The sequence below is a fragment of the Lathamus discolor genome, chromosome 5 (genome assembly GCF_037157495.1).
Source record: "Lathamus discolor isolate bLatDis1 chromosome 5, bLatDis1.hap1, whole genome shotgun sequence".
Lineage (NCBI taxonomy): Eukaryota > Metazoa > Chordata > Aves > Psittaciformes > Psittacidae > Lathamus > Lathamus discolor.
Genome location: NC_088888.1, coordinates 96,998,774 through 97,015,089, shown reverse-complemented (window position 1 = coordinate 97,015,089; position 16,316 = coordinate 96,998,774). Strand labels below are relative to the sequence as shown.

The window sequence follows — 16,316 nt, the reverse complement described above, 5'->3', positions numbered from 1 at the left end:
TTTCAGGTAATCTGAAAATAGTAACATAAGTACTGAAAGTTGTGTATTGCTGTGTGGATGCTGATCCAACAAGATGCAGTAAAAATACCAATAGTATGCACTGCTGTGTATCCTGCTAGAGTCATCAACAAGCTGAACTGACTTCAAGGTATTAAGCAGGTCCATAAGCATTTTTTTATTCAGCTATTTTTATATTTAACAAAGACATGAAACATTTAACTTCAGTCAGCATTTCAGCTTTTTAAAAAATGCTATGCATTGCAAGCAGTCAGTCAAGCAAAGTGATTTAATCTTCTGCATCTTTTTACTGGCCACTTCCAGTTAAGTAGCAGCTTGGGGAAGAAAGAGCCATCACAGTGCTGGACAATGCCTCTCAAGGTTACGACAAAAAAATAAATTAGAAGACTGTAAGAAATTCTTCCCATTCTGCTTACATTATTTAGTTTCATATCAAATTCCAGACTCTTTTACTTGGTAAGTTGCAGAGGAATGCAGAACCACTTTCAATTACAGTTCAGTGAATAAATTTATTATTGAATCTACAGCACGGATTATCTGTTTCACAGCAGATGGGCAGTGGTTTAATGCTGTTGCACCTCAGGGAGGATTGCATAGAATCATAGAATCATAGAATAGTTAGCGTTGGAAAGGACCTCAAGATCATCTAGTTCCAACCCCCCTGCCATGGACAGGGATACCTCTCACTAAACCATCCAACACAAGGCTTCATCCAACCTGGCCTTGAACACCGCCAGGGATGGAGCACTCATAACCTCCCTGGGCAACCGATTCCAGTGTCTCACCACCCTAACAGGAAAGAATTTCCTCCTTATATCCAATCTAAACTTCCCCTGTTTAAGTTTTAACCCATTACCCCTTGTCCTGTCACTACAGTCCCTGATGAAGAGTCCCTCCCCAGCATCCCTATAGGCCCCCTTCAGGTACTGGAAGGCTGCTATTAGGTCCCCACGCAGCCTTCTCTTCTCCAGGCTGAACAGCCCCAACTTCCTCAGCCTGTCTTCATACGAGAGGTGCTCCAGTCCCCTGATCATCCTCGTGGCCCTCCTCTGGACTTGTTCCAACAGCTCCATGTCCTTTTTATGTTGAGGACACCAGAACTGCACACAATACTCCAGGTGAGGTCTCACAAGAGCAGAGTAGAGGGGCAGGATCACCTCTTTTGACCTGCTGGTCACGCTCCTTTTGATGCAGCCCAGGATACGGTTGGCTTTCTGGCCTGCGAGCACACACTGAAGCCGGCTGATGTTCATTTTCTCATCAACCAGCACCCCCAAGTCCTTCTCTGCAGGGCCGCTCTGAATTTCTTCTTTGCCCAGTCTGTAGCTGTGCCTGGGATTGCTTCAACCCAGGTGTAGGACCTTGCACTTGTCATGGTTGAACTTCATAAGGTTGACATCAGCCCACCTCACAAGCGTGTCAAGGTCCCTCTGGATGGCATCCAATGCAAATGTTGATTCCCATTAAAAACAAAAAATAAAGAAGGAAAATAATCTTTCTGTAAGAACCAAAGACGGAAAACCAGACCAGAGGTATTTTTTCCAGTGATAATGTTGCGTTATCATAATTGAGTTTTTAAGCAAAATAATGCCTTGAATTTTGTGGGTTTGGAAGGAATGCAGACAGTGCACTCTGGCTCATTATTTCCTCATCCTACTGTGCCAGGAGGGAATAGTTCACTTGATATAGATAATTGGTAGTTTAAGCTTTAGGTTAACATAAAGAAAGTTCCACAACTGAGGAACCTGTGGGGATGGAGACAGATCCTAAGAGATGTGTGGAGGAAGCCCGGGGGTGGACAGGGATGGCCAGGGACAGCAGGCTGTGGGAGTCTTGCTCACTTGCCTCGAGAAGGGAATCCTGTGTGAACAGGGACGGGGCGGGTGTGTGTGTGTGTGTGCGTGTGCGTGTAGTGGGAGGTGGAGAACAGAGGAATTTTGATATATCAGCACAGTTGCAGAACTGTGACCTCTTCGGGATCACGGGGACAGGGTGGCATAGCTCATGGCGACTGCTGTGGTGAAAGGATGCTCACGTGAGTAGTAAGACTGATGCAGAGTCGTCACAAAAGCTCACCATAAGGAAGGAGGGCTGAGAGACTCCCCAGTGACTGTTTCAACACTGATTTGAAGAACCTCCTCTTCCTAAAGAAGTCCAGTGGATCCCTGTATACTTCATTTTTGAGGTTATGTTATACAAATGTGTGTGGTAGGAGTGTAAAAGAAACACTGGAGGTTGCATATAGTTCATTAGTTTTGTGTGCCATCTGTTATATATATTTGTGGAAAATTGGAAACATGGCTGTATTTAACATTTTCTTGATGTTAGGCTGAATGGAAGTATCACCAATGGAATGAAACTATTACAAGCAAAAAATCCCTGGACCTTGTCGGCTCAGTGTTTGCTCTGTGAAATGGTTTATTCAGTTAACTGAAGGCCATTCTGGGTAATGGCACATTATGTAAAATAATAGGGTAGCTAAAAAGTAGTACTTAAAGAGCCTAAAATATGAAACACAGATGTAAAAAACTAACCTAAAAGCCAAAGAACTGGAAGGAGCATAAGAGAAGGAAAATATCAACAAGCTTGTACTGGGACTCCTTAAATGAGTTTTCATATTAAACTTGAAATTGTCCATTTTATGTAGAAAATCTACATTGAGCTTGTAGCCCAGAAAAGAGGTTGAACAGTAGCATTTGGATCTGGAACTGGTATTTTTCTAGATCTGTGCTTACCTCTCAATTCCTCAAATAAGGGGCTTCAGTAAGAGTTGAGAGTGTGAGTTCATTATGGCAGCCCTTTCTGACGTCCTGGTGTGTGATGCCTCCTGCATTCTTGTTAGACATCTTATGATGCTCCCAGAGCTTGCCAGTGGATCTGCCAGCACTGAGGAGTAGCCACAGTATGTATAATCGTGTTTGTTCCTGCAAAGAAGATGGCTTACTGGGTCTGAAACACTGACATACTGTTTTCACCCTGTGGCTTCTATACTTTCCACTGGAAAGCAGTTAAGTAGCCCTATGGTAATACAGTGCTAGCAACGTGTCAGCATTCTGTTAAGTTTTGCTATAGAAGACTTGATATAGACATTGTGTTTTCAGTCCATTTGGCTTTTAAGAAATATAATTGTGTTGCTGCTAATAAGCACTGTAATAGTTTCAGATGGTTCTGCGCTGCATCGTTGGTATGGTTTGTTTCTCTTTCTGAGCAATAGCTGTAGTTGAAATAAGAGTTACTGCATGAATAAATCTGTTAATTCACAGATCACATAGAATACATCCTGTGATGATAACTGATCATTAGTGAATGGGGAAAATAGACATAGAATTTGAAGTGATCAGGTCAAAGTCATAGAGTGAAATTCAATCTCATAATTTTTATATCTATTATGCCTGTATATTTGCAGATTACTTCTTAATGCAATTTTTCAATCAGTATATGCCAACTGAGACTTTCCTCTGGGCATTTTCCAGTTAAGAGACATTTTCAGCAGTTTTGCTCCATCAACTTGGCATAAAGGTCTTATGCTGAGGTGAGGCTGTAACCCCTGATACTTGGAAGTTCCATTTAGAAGAATTGGTGGATACATACAGCTTCTGAGTCTTTGAGAAGGTTACAAGCTGAAGTCAAGCTGTGGCATCTATGCCCTGTGACAGAAGAGGGCTGTGGATGGGGCTGCAGTTGACAGAACTGTGCAAGCACCTCTTCAGCCTTTGGGAGAACTGAGTTTCTTGGGAGAAGCATTTGTGTTTCAAGAAATTCATCCAAGCAAACATGGAGTGTTCTGAAGAGGGAAAAACATACCTGAGTTTTAAGAAAGACATCCTGCCTTAAGAAAGGTTTATTGGTTTCTGTCAGCAGGATTTAGGAAAAGCAGCTTGAGGCCCAACAAACCAAAAAGAATAGCCCACTTCAGAAAACTATTGTCTGCTCTAAGATGGACTTCAAGTCAAAAATCTTATTCTGTAGAAAGCAAACATTGTGAATACTTATGCACATGAATAATACATGCATACATATGATGTCTGGACTATCAGTATTTTCCTTCTAATGTTCATACATAATTTTCTTCTCCTCTCCTTATTTGGAAATCTTACTGTTTATGTAGTAATTTCCACAGCATGATGAGACCCCCGTTGTAGGAAAATCCATGTAGTTATTTTGTTTATTTTAGAGTAATTTAGACATCAAGAAACAGGTTTACAGTTTCTAAGAAACACCGTTGGATTTACAGTTACCGATCTTATGAGACAAAACTTTATAGTTAAGATGCCAGCTGGGCATATACAAAGACTGTGATAAAAGTATGATAAATACAGATTTATATGAACTTATATATGTTTTGTAAAAAGATATATTTTACGCTTGTTTATCTCAAAATGAGAACACACATAATTTGGAGGCACTAGAAAGATTTATCCACCAAGTTTTAATTAATATTAGCAATCCTCAGAAGTCTACTAGACAAAGTGTAATTAATAGAAGAATTAAATTAATATAGCTACCCACTTGTGCTCTTTAACTAAAAGAAATACAGAAAGCTAATTGTCTAAACATACATAATCTCTTGTTTGAGGTCTGGCAGCAAAAGGGAAGAAAGCTTCTAAAACTGGAGCACAAGTGATACATCATAAGAAATCTTTACAAGAAGCTTAGAACACCATTTAATATCTACACAATCTCTTTAATAAATGGAATTTCCACTGATTGTTTACAGATTTCAGTGCTATTATCCAGTCTTTCTAAGAGATTCTGCTTATGTAAATAAGGATTGGTTGGCAAGGTTAATTATGGTAAAAGAAAAATGATTGCTAAACTTGAGATGAAAACGGCATCTAGAGAGTATCTTCTACTCTCAGATGCTAAAGCAGTTTTGATTAGGACCTTGGATATTTCCAGAACATCTTTTCTGTAGGTTGCTATATGTGGTAGAGAGATCCAGCATTGGGTACCAGAGCAGGGCTGACTGCAGCAACATAGAATAATTTGCATTTCCAAGGGAAGTGTAATAATTGAACAAAATAAGGTGTCCGGTTCAACACGATGTTCCTATGTCACATGGATTATCAGATCTATCCCACATGGGAAACTTCTGTTTCCTAAACAGGCACTTTCCTCTTAGAGGTAGTCATTAATATGTCAAGTGCTTAAGAGCTGCTATTAATTTCAACAGGAAATAGGAATAAACTAGATTTTTTGGTATGAACGGAGCTACTCCTATCCAGTCATTGCCCACCAGTATTTTAGAATAATTTCAATTGATTTAAACAGAAAGTCAAGGTATTAGCTTAATTCTACATCAGAAAAGATAGTACAGTTACAGGTTGTCATGAACCTCCAGCAAGGCACAGAGCTGCATTTTCCAAGGTGCACATTTTAATGTGGATTTGTCGATGAATAAGTCTATAGACAGATAGGAACAGCCTCATGCTCACAGGCACTTGTTTTCAACCACCCTGATACCTGTTGGAGGGGCAGTACGGCCCGGCACAAGCAATGCAGGAGGTTCCTCGATTGTGTGGAAGACAACTTCCTTCTGCAAGTAATAGAGGAGCCATCAAGGAGAGGTGCCATGCTTGACCTTGTGCTCACCAACAGGAAAGGGCTGGTTGGAAATGTGATGCCCCAGGGCAGCCTTGGATGCAGTGATCATGAGATGGTCAAGTTCTTGATCCTCAGAACAGTGAGAAGAGCGTGCAGCAAGCTCACTGCCCTGGACTTCAAGAGAGCAGACTTTGGCCTCTTCAGGAGCCTGCTTAGTAAGGTTCCATGGGATATAGCCCTAGAGGGCAGGGGGGCACAAGACTCTTGGTTGATATTCAAGGATCACCAACTACAAGCTCATGAGTTTTGCATCCCAACTAGAAGGAAGTGCAGCAGGAGGGCCAGGAGACCTCCTTGGATGGATAAGGAGCTGCTGAGGAAAATTCAGAAGAAAAAAAGAGGCTTACAAAAGATGGAAACAAGGACAGGCAGCCTGGGAAGAATACAGGGATGTTGTCCGGGAAACTAGGGACTAGGTTAGGAAAGCTAAGGCCCAGTTAGAATTAAACTTGGCTAGGGATGTGAAAGATAACAGGAAGGGATTCTATAGGTACATTGCAAATAACAGACAGACTAGAGACAACGTGGGCCCTCTCTGGAAGCTATCTGGAGAACCGGCTACCCTGGATTTGGAGAAGGCTGTTTTGAATGACTTCTTTGCTTCAGTCTTCACTGGCAAATGCTCTGACCACACCACCCAAGTCTTGGGAGGCAGATGCAGGGACTGTGAGAATGAAGACCTTGGGTGCACTGTAGGAGAGGATCTGGTTCGAGACCATCTTAAGAGCCTGAACATGCACAAGCCCATGGGACCTGATGGAATCCATCCGCAGGTCCTGAAGGAGCTGGCGAATGAAGTTGCTAAGCCACTGGCCATCGTATTTGAAAAATCATGGCAGTCAGGTGAAGTTCCCGACGACTGGAAAAAGGGAAATATAACCCCCATTTTCAAGAAGGGGAAAATGGAAGACCCAGGGAATTACAGACCAGTCAGTCTCACCTCTGTGCCTGGCAAAATCTTGGAGCAGATTCTCCTGGAAGGCATGCTAAGGGACATGAAAAACAACAAGGTGCTTGGTGACTGCCAGCATGGCTTCACTAAGGGAAAATCCTGCCTGGCCTATTTGGTGGCCTTCTATGATGGGGCTACGGAACTGATGGACAAGGGTAGAGCAGTTGATGTCATCTACCTGGATTTGTGCAAAGCATTCGACACTGTCCAGCATGACATCCTTGTCTCTGAACTGGAGAGATGTCAATTTGATGGATGAACCACTTGGTGGGTAACGAACTGGTTGGATGGCCGCATGCAAAGAGTTGTGCTCAATAGCTCAATGTCCGGCTGGAGACCGGTAACGAGTGGTGTCCCTCAGGGATCGGTGCTGGGGCCGGTCTTGTTCAACATCTTCATCGCAGACATGGACAGTGGGATTGAGTACGCCCTCAGCAAGTTTGCCGATGACACCAAGCTGTGTGGTCCGGTTGATATGCTGGAGGGAAGGGATGCCATCCAGAGGGACCCGACGTGAGGTGGGCTGATGCCAACCTTATGAACTTCAACCACGACAAGTGCAAGGTCCTACACCTGGGTTGGAGCAATCCCAGGCACAGCTACAGATTGGGCAGAGAAGAGATTCAGAGCAGCCCTGTGGAGAAAGACTTGGGGGTGCTGGTTGATGAGAAACTTAACATGAGCCGGCTTCAGTGTGTGCTCGCAGGCCAGAAAGCCAACCGTATCCTGGGCTGCATCAAAAGGAGTGTGACCAGCAGGTCGAAGGAGGTGATCCTGCCCCTCTACTCTGCTCTTGTGAGACCTCACCTGGAGCATTGTGTGCTCAACATAAAAAGGACATGGAACTGCTGGAACAAGTCCAGAGGAGGGCCACGAGGATGATCAGGGGACTGGAGCACCTCCCGTATGAAGACAGGCTGAGAAAGTTGGGGCTGTTGAGCCTGGAGAAGAGAAGGCTGCCTGGAGACCTCATAGCAGCCTTCCAGTATCTGAAGGGGGCTATAGGGATGCTGGGGAAGGAACTCTTCATTAGGGACTGTAGTGATAGGACAAGGGGGTAACGGGTTAAAACTTAAACAGGGGAAGTTTAGATTGGATATAAGGAGGAAGTTCTTTACTGTGAGGGTGGTGAGGCACTGGAATGTGTTGCCCAGGGAAGTTGGGAAGGCTCCATCGCTGGCGGTGTTCAAGGCCAGGTTGGACAGAGCCTTGGGTGACATGGTTGAGTGTGAGGTGTCCCTGCCCACGGCAGGGGGCTTGGAACTGGATGATCTTAAGGTCCTTTCCAACCCTAACTATTCTATGATTCTGTGATAAGGATTAGATACACAAATCCTTGTGTATTTTGGCTCCACTTCAGGTATACCTACAGACCTTCCTGTTGTGATCTGTTGGATTGCAGTGACCTGTGCAGAGAAGTAAAGCTGAGAAGGCATGCAGGGGTGTATAAAGGTCTTACTGTGCTGTATACATGTAATCACTACAAGTGCCTACTGTGGGAACTGCCTGGCATCTCAATGGGCACTTTACCTGATTAAGGACACAATCAGAACTACACTTCATTAGTAAAGGCTCCCTGAAATTCTTGAAAGAAAATTAGTTATTGCCATTGATCCACGTGACCTAAGGATATGAATGTGCTCTTTGAGAAGTATTCTTGCGTGGCTGTCAGGAGGGCACTAGTCAAGCCTCTTAGGTGTGTGTGATTAAAAGAAAAAGGCATATCTAGACTTTGTGAAAAGCATTGGCTATAAGTAATGAGAAGAATTAGAAATATATTTTCTATCAACAAATTTAGGTGATTAATACGTATTTTAGAGGTGTGATCTATTTAAATCTGGTATAAGTGAAATAGGATTTTCTTCTTTTTCTTTTTGAATGTGTTTGAGAAACCAAGTTTGCAGAGTGTTTTTTTACCCCAACAACTCTGGTGTAGTCAGAGAATTGGCGAAAAGCTCTTCAGATGGTCATTCAGTTCGTACACTAAAAGACAAGTTGTATTAAATATATCACTCTTGATGGATGTGTGTTTAACCTTCACATGTGGAGATTCCTTGGGGAATCAATTCCAGTGTTGTATTAGCCTTACCACTAGCTTCCCAAAACGTGAACATGATTCTGCCTTGCTGTAATTTAAACCTATGATATTTACTATTGTCTGCCACTCACGCGAAGTGCAAATGATACCTTTTCTCATTCCAGAGCTATAAATGTATCTAAAGACTATCGTCTTGCCAGACTGCTGTATCTTCCTCAGATTAAAACCAATCTTAATTTTTTTCTCATAAGACATCCCTTTCTGTACTCTAGTTACCATCACAGCTTCTCTAGACTGCTTAGTGGCACACTTTTTTAGGGTAAGACCTGGAGGGCCTTGCCCAAAGCTGTGAGAAGTGCTTCAGCTGAAACAAAGTCAGTGTGAAGTGTAGGGATTAAATCATGCATTGCTTAGACCATGCTCTTTCCCATATCCTTCAGTTTGAAGGAACTCTCTGGAAGAAGGATTCTCTGGATTCACACACAGGAAAGTCAAGAATCTGAAATCATTTAATGTTGCTTGAAATTGAAAAGGAATTGTGTAACTTAGTGTCCTTTTCAGTAGTTACCTGATGTGGAGTGAGTGCCATCTGGAGGTTAGGAAATGTGGAGCTCTATATGCTTTCATGCTGAAAAACAAAATCCCCATGCTTTATAAATGAGATTTCTTACCTGAATAGGAGCTTAAGCCTAACAGATACTGGACTGCCACTCAATACAGAGTTCGTGACACATACCAATACTTGAAGCTGCTCAGTATGTCTCCGAGTAAGGCATGCAAGTGTAATGATTCTCAGTGTTATGCGGTCACCAGTAAGTATATAACCTCTTGAGTGGCCTTTGTAGTTTTGGAAGATAATGCAGGGACAAGGAAAGGTATGATCTTCTCTTTACTCTCCCCCTTTCAGATGTTTGAAAACAAACCAGTTCCTGGTGCAGTTTTCAGCTCACAGGAGGGAGCAGAAATCATTTTAGCTGAGTAAGAAGATGACTTTTTCAAAAGTAGGTTCCCGTTTGGTGTCTCTGAACACAGTTGTCTATCAGAATTCAAGTCTGCGCTGACTGGAATCAGTCCACTTGGGCTGATTGCATAATATGGTCTCCTTTTTTTTTTTAGGTAGCTTAGCTGTCATCTTGAGAGCTTAAGCCTTAATCCTGCAGTTGTGTCTGTGTTGGGAAAGCCAGGAGGAAAACCGCTTGGTGCTGTGACTTCAGTGTGTGGGATTTGGCTGTTCTTTCTGCAGTGTCCTTTTTCCTCCCCTCCCCTCCTCTCTTCTCCTCTTCTCTTCTCCCCCCCCTCCCCCCCCCCCCCCCCCCCCCGTTTCCTTGTTTTTTGTGGGGTTTTGTTGTTGTTGTGGTGGTATTTTTTTTCCAGAGACTGGGTGCTGCCAGTGATCACACTTGTTGGTGCCACCACTTGTGCTTTTGAACTGCCTTCTGAGGTCTAATCATAAAAACAAATAGACTTAGTTGCAAAACAGAGGTATATACATCTCCACCTCAGTATGGTGAGAGGCTGCCGGCTGTTGTGTCAAGGCAATGCTAATGGCTTCTATGTTGATCTTCACAGAGGACTGAGCATGATCCTACAGAAGCTACGTATAGTTCAAAAGGCCATATGTAAGTCATTATCAAAGTTTGCCCCTATGTAATGGAGGTGCACAGGTGAACAGGCTTCAGGTATTGCATTGATTTAGCTTGATGTTGGTTTCCCTGGGCAACCACAGATTTTAGGAACTGTGAACCTGTTAAATTCAAGGGTGATGATCCTAAAAGTGTCAGACAGGTTGCTGAGCCAACACTCCTCCAGAGCAAAATGTGAAAGCCTGCTTCCTTGTCAATTAGTTCCCATCAGCTAACCTAGAAAAAAAAGAGTTAAGGGAATTTGAGAGCAGCATATCTAAAGAATCAAAAATGAAAACCAGTGTGAAAAAACTTTGTTCTCCTTTCCTCAGCAGGAAGGGGTGAAAAAGCACAGAACACATCTCATGTGCCTTAAATGTTATTATTTAGAGCAGATGGCAGAGCTGATGAATCCTTGGCCAATTACATTAAATGCAACAAGCTGCTGATTTTATTGCTCTGACTTTCAGAACTGAAATATGTTGTTTATGTTGGGACTCATCTGAGCAGATCTTCATTAATTGTTTATTTTCAGGAGATAAAAATTTAGCGAGTAATTGCCTTTTGGCTGTAATCTTGATCTTTCTGATGTTAGTGGCAGCCTTACTGTAGACTGCATGGGAAGATGGATGAGGTCTGTAGTTCTCACCCTCTTTCTATGTGGCCCAGCCACCCGAAATACAATGAAGAATGTCTCCTGTGGCATTGTTGGACAACATCCATCTTTGCTCTTGAAAGAAAATCCATGCTAAAGAGTAGCATTGATCTCTCTGAGAAAAAGATTGAGGAATTTTTTACCTGCTGTGGAGTCTGTTGGCTAGAACCATTCAACTTGCTTTGTTACTGTTACATTTTTAGCAAAGCACTAGGAAGGCTGGAGCTCACCATCAAGCTTCCTCTTTCGTGCTCCAGTGCTGAAGAAGTAATCCATGTTTACCAAATCCCTGCCAAGTTCAGTATCCATTCGACTGCCAATAGTCTGGTTGGTCGAGTTGGGAACTTTGCTTGAGAACACAGGCATATAGTTTGGCAGTGGCTTCTGCTCCTTTTTCTTACCCTGGATAAAACAAACACCATTAATAAGTTTTCAGAATGACATCCATTGCTTGTTACAAAAATACAAGTTACTGAGATTATTTATAGTATCACTTTTGCCTTCGAAGTTAGGGTTTGAATATACGTAAAAATGTCATACTGAATGTACATGAAAATGCTGAAGAAATAATTGTTTTCTCCTGTCTTTTGTGGGAATAGGATAACACAGGGAAATGAATAATTTTCAAATGTGTTGCATAAAATGCCAGCTGAGACAGAAGTTATCCTGCCCTAGAATGGTCATGAAATGGGAGGTATTTTGTTCCATTTTTAGTTAAGTGTTTTGGGTTTCATCATGATCACACGATCTTACAGATTTTCTCCTAGGAGGCTGGTTCTTCTTCACTTCTCTTTCTAGAGAGTTGCTAATACTGAAACAGATTGAACGCATGCGTGTGCTGTATTTCTTTGCTGCATAGGTAGCAGATGAAAGGCACTTAAGTTCTCTTTTGTTTTTCCTGAAGATTTTAGTCTTGTAGCATTTGCCAATTATGCCTAAGTATGCTTCAATTTTAAATACTAGCCTAGCTCAAATGGATGAAAACTAAAAAGAGCCTGGATTGCAGTTGAATGCTTGTTCAAAGCTTACCGTTTGGTCATAGTCCTTTAGGAAACTCCAGTTCTGGTACCTTGGGATAGAAGTGAAAAATGACAGTGTGAAATTGACTGTCTTTAGCTAGAATAGTTAATGTTGGTCGTATTTGAATACCTATTTAACTGCTCAATTTGATACTTACAACCCAGTTCTTACACCTGCAACCTCTGCACCAAAACCTGTCTATTCTGTGGTGAAGCACAGGAACCTCATACTACATGAGGAGTGGAACTTTTTTGCTAAAGGAAGATGAGCATATCCTGTCCACAGTGTATTCTTTGTGCAAATGCAGATGAATAAGCAAAATCCTGAGTCACTCTAGCGAACTTTTGACCCATGACTTGAGCGAGACAAAGATTCTTATTTTCTAAGTGACAGATCCTCTGCTGGCAGAAGTCACTTATGGGAATTCCCAGAGCTGTATTTGCTGCAGGCAAATGCCCATGGGAGTATTTTGTGCAGATAGGCATCTGTGCTGGGAGTAAAAACTGAGTCAGAAGACCTGAGTTTTGCTCTTCGCTCAGTTCTATACCTGTTGTGGGACTGCAGGGCAAGTTCTTTCATTTCCTGTCCTTTCGTTTCCCTGGCCTGAAATTGAGAAAACAAAAGTTCACCTGCTATTGTAAAAGTGTAGTGAGGTCAAGAGAGAAAGCAATTGCTTACAGCTGTATTTGCAGCAGGGCTCAAGGGATGCCAGGGTTGACTCTCTGAGCTGGTTACCTGTGTCTATACAGTGCTGCATCTAAGCTCATCGATCTTGTGCTGAACGTACATCCTTCTGAGTTGAGCTTATCTCTACAGCAGAGCCATGTACCCCATTGAGCAGGGAGCATTGAATTTCTGTGCTGCGCTGCCCCATCCGGTGCATATGTACCCTAAGTGAACGTAAAAGCTTATTTATGATTGTTGTATTTATCACTATACCTTTTGGTATACCAGCACAGCACAGAGGTCCTAAAATTTTTATCTTACTATGCCAGCCACTATTTGAACGTACAGACTTGGGTGTTACTGGATGGTGTTAATTACTGAGAAATGCTTGGGTCTCAGACATTTACCTATATCCACTTTAAGTCAGACCACCAACACATAGCGGGCTTTCCCCATCATCAGTTCTGGTAGCAGATGTAGAGCTGAAGGGCAGTTCTCTGCTGGCTGTAGCATTTGTAGTCTGCTGAATCCAACTTTAGGCATCTGTCCTTCACATGCCCCTCCTACCCTTTTACAAGAGTTTCTGTCTTTCTAGCTAAGATTGCAGAGCAGAACATATATCAGCTGAATGATCTGTTATCTTACTTAACCATGAAGATGAGTTTGCACCACTATCCCTGACTCTGAGCCTCAGGGGGCAGGTACAGAGTCCCTTCTGCTGCCTTAGTTAGGGAGCAGGTATGGTATGTGCTGGGCCCATTTGGCAAGAATCTGAATGCGCAACTGGGGGAGAGTAACTTTGCCGCCATGGCTCTGGCTTTTCAAGAGTCCTGGCTCAGCCTTTCCCTCAGGGAAAGGGAGCCAGACAGGATTTCAAATGTGTCTCTGGGGAAATCAGAGCTGTGAGTTGCATCTCCTCCAGAAGGCTGAGGAGGATGAGGGTTTTCAGGTGATTTCTTTTCCCATTCCAAAAAATCCTGAGAGTGATGTTCTTTTTTCTCCCTTTCCCTTAACTTGTGCACAGTGGGAGCTGGAACTGATTTTGTTTTTACCAAGGATATTCTTCTAACAGGCATGTTCATGCTGTGTACTGAAGTACGAGCATAAACACTCAAGATATGTGGCAGAGACAGAAGGGATCTTAATTTTGGGTTCCTTAAGGTCACTGCATACACAGTTAAAGCTTAGGTTGTATGTGTGCAGGTCAGTCTGCTCAAACACTGTAACAATGGGGCATGGTCAGTAGATTTACAGATTGGGAATACAAAATTATATTTTGGCAGAACACTCTGTTCAACTCCCATTTCAGCCATTTCCAAGAATATGAGAAGAGGTGATAGGATCAGTGTGTCTGCAATAAATTACAAAGGTTGGCACATTTAAATCTTCATTCTGGAAATTTCTGTAAAGCTAAAAGATACTTAGCATGCAGTTTTTTGCATCCCTTTCAGCTTAAGCCCAGCATGCCAGAGACACTTGCACAGATTTTGTCCAGAGAAGACAAACAGAGATAATAGGGTCTGATCCAAAGTCCCTGCAGAAGAAAATTTCATTTCATAGTACAGGCTTGGGATCAAGCCCCAAGACTGTCAGGGAGCATCAGTACCAATGTCAAGATGAGTAGAAGGGGCATGAACTGGAGCAAGTGACTTACCAAATCTTTCTTCCTCTCTGTTCAGCCTCCACAGACTCTCTCCAGATCTTATCCTGTTGAACCTGGTCCTGCTGCAGTGCTGCCTGCTCATCTGCCCAAGCCCGAGTAGCCGGTTGTGCAACAACCAGTCTTCTGGGCTGGGTGCTGCCAAGAGACACAGATGGAGCTAAGGCTGGTTGCCAAGAGCTAACCAAGGTATTTCTTCTGAATCCAGAACCCTTTCCCAACTTGTCCATTTTGAGACTCACTGTATCCCAGTATCATTAGGTATATTGTGAGTGTTATGAATGTTAAACCTATTTTTGCACTTTCAAAGCTTCGTCTCTCCTAAGTTTTCTTTTAGCTGCTGATTTGGAGTGCTTTCAGAAAACAAAGGTACACGGCAGCACTAACAGGCAGTGCTCAGTGCTGTTTTACTTTCCTCTTATTTAATGCTCATTTCCTACTGCTTTATGTTGCTTTGTTGCTTGAACGCTGAGGGAGTTCTCATGGTAACTGCAATTTCATAAGAAATTACTGTTACTGAAAGCCGTCTGATTTCCAACTGTACTCAGCAAACTCCCACTTTAAGAGGGGATTACTGCTGCTGGCAGCTGAGACCACCCTCTATTCAAATTCCTCAGAACAATAAAGTCTGGCTTAGTAGTAAAGGGTGCTGCGGAGATTGCTGCTGAGTATGTGAGGAGGACTTCTGTTGTGGTTGTGTAGCAGAAGCAAAACCTGAAAGCTGCCAGTTTCCCTAGTGTGTTTACTGTCTATTGGAAGCAAGTCTGACTTGTGAATATTCATCAGACTGGGAGCAGAGACCCAGTGGGACAGCTGCTGGGGTCTTGAAATAGGTTTTGGGCAGAGCTCGTTTCTTTAAAATAAGGTTTTTCAATGAATCTGTGCTGAAAGCTTCTTATTTTCAGATTAAAAAGAAAGGGCAGCCAGAGATCACCAAAAGTTCCTTTTAAGTATTTAGAGATTTCTGCAGAAGGTATTAAGCAAGTATAAGTAGTTTTTAAGTAACTATTAACATATTACAGGGTTATTAGCATGCAAAGTGAGAATTTTCAAAACAGTGTCCAAAATGTCAGTGTTTGTCTTTACAGTCAGCCTGTTGGGTTTCTGTGGTATGAAGTCACTTCCTCAAGTATGTGTGACCTTGCAGGAAAATGGAGTATTTTAAGTATAAATTTCCTCTGAAATTCTTGACTGACTTGTTTCTGAGTAGTGTGAATTAGCTGCAGATAAATTCTAGCCTCTTGCTTCATCTTCCTGGTAAATGCTCATGAACTTTGAATCTACTTTTTCAGGGGGTTTTGGCAAACTTACTTGCTTGCAGTGTCAGGAAATGCACGCTGAATTTGGCAAATAATTTCTTTTAAAGTAGTTGCAACTTTACAACAACCCAAACACTTCATGCATGAAATACTTCTGTATTTGGAAAAATTATTCTGACTTGAAGATTGCGGTAACATAAGAAGAGGTAAACTCCACCTCAAACCATAATTTTTGCTTTGGGTTTGAATAAAATTTTAGTAGACTTTTTGTTTATTTGCTCGTTTTTCTGAGACACTTGAAACCTAAATAGTGGTGTTCATCTGTTTCAGCCAAAAAAAGAAAGAAAGAAAAGTGTTGTATTCACGCAGCATTATCCGGAATTGAAGAAACGAACTGTTTGCCAACCTAACCTGACAGTTGTCTTGGTTCCTCTTGTGGAATCTGCTTATTCTGCTGCATTTTTTCCAGGGTCCAGTCCAAGTTAGAATGTGTGCAGCTGGTTGGAGAATGGGGTTTTAGAAGCATCTAGCTGCTTTAAAAGGAAGCTGAGGCACATTTGGAAGACCCAGTGCATTCATCAGTGTACATGGGATTTTTAGTTCCTGATCAGGTCAGGGGAGGATCTTGATGAGAAATCTGTTCCTATGCATGGAATGCTTTTTAATTCTTGTTTACAAAGTTCTTGTCTTATTTCAATTCTAATCTTTCCTTGAAGTCAATTTCTTCAAATGAAGCATAATAATAAAGATGGTTATTGAGCTGAGTACATAGCCTCCAAATGACTGCTTGTAGCCACTGAATAAACTGGACCAGAAAGATTA

At 42.3% G+C, this 16,316-nt stretch overlaps 1 protein-coding gene across 2 annotated transcripts; it reads right to left on the bottom strand.

The window, feature by feature from the left end:
- Nucleotides 1–9,957: 9,957 nt before the first annotated feature.
- On the bottom strand, nt 9,958–14,471 carry C5H2orf50 (chromosome 5 C2orf50 homolog). 2 transcript variants are annotated; one of them, XM_065679191.1, is made up of 4 exons: nt 14,230–14,465; nt 11,919–11,958; nt 11,120–11,291; nt 9,958–10,471 (listed from the first exon to the last, which is right to left on the bottom strand). In XM_065679191.1, exons 1-4 carry the CDS (start codon nt 14,463–14,465, stop codon nt 10,467–10,469), a joined length of 453 nt encoding a protein of 150 aa, XP_065535263.1. In that variant the 3' UTR covers nt 9,958–10,466. The 2 variants fall into 2 exon arrangements, with proteins under 2 accessions (XP_065535263.1, XP_065535264.1); XM_065679192.1 differs by lacking the exon at nt 9,958–10,471 and having other exon boundaries at nt 10,992–11,291; nt 14,230–14,471.
- Between the last annotated feature and the right edge of the window lie 1,845 nt (nt 14,472–16,316).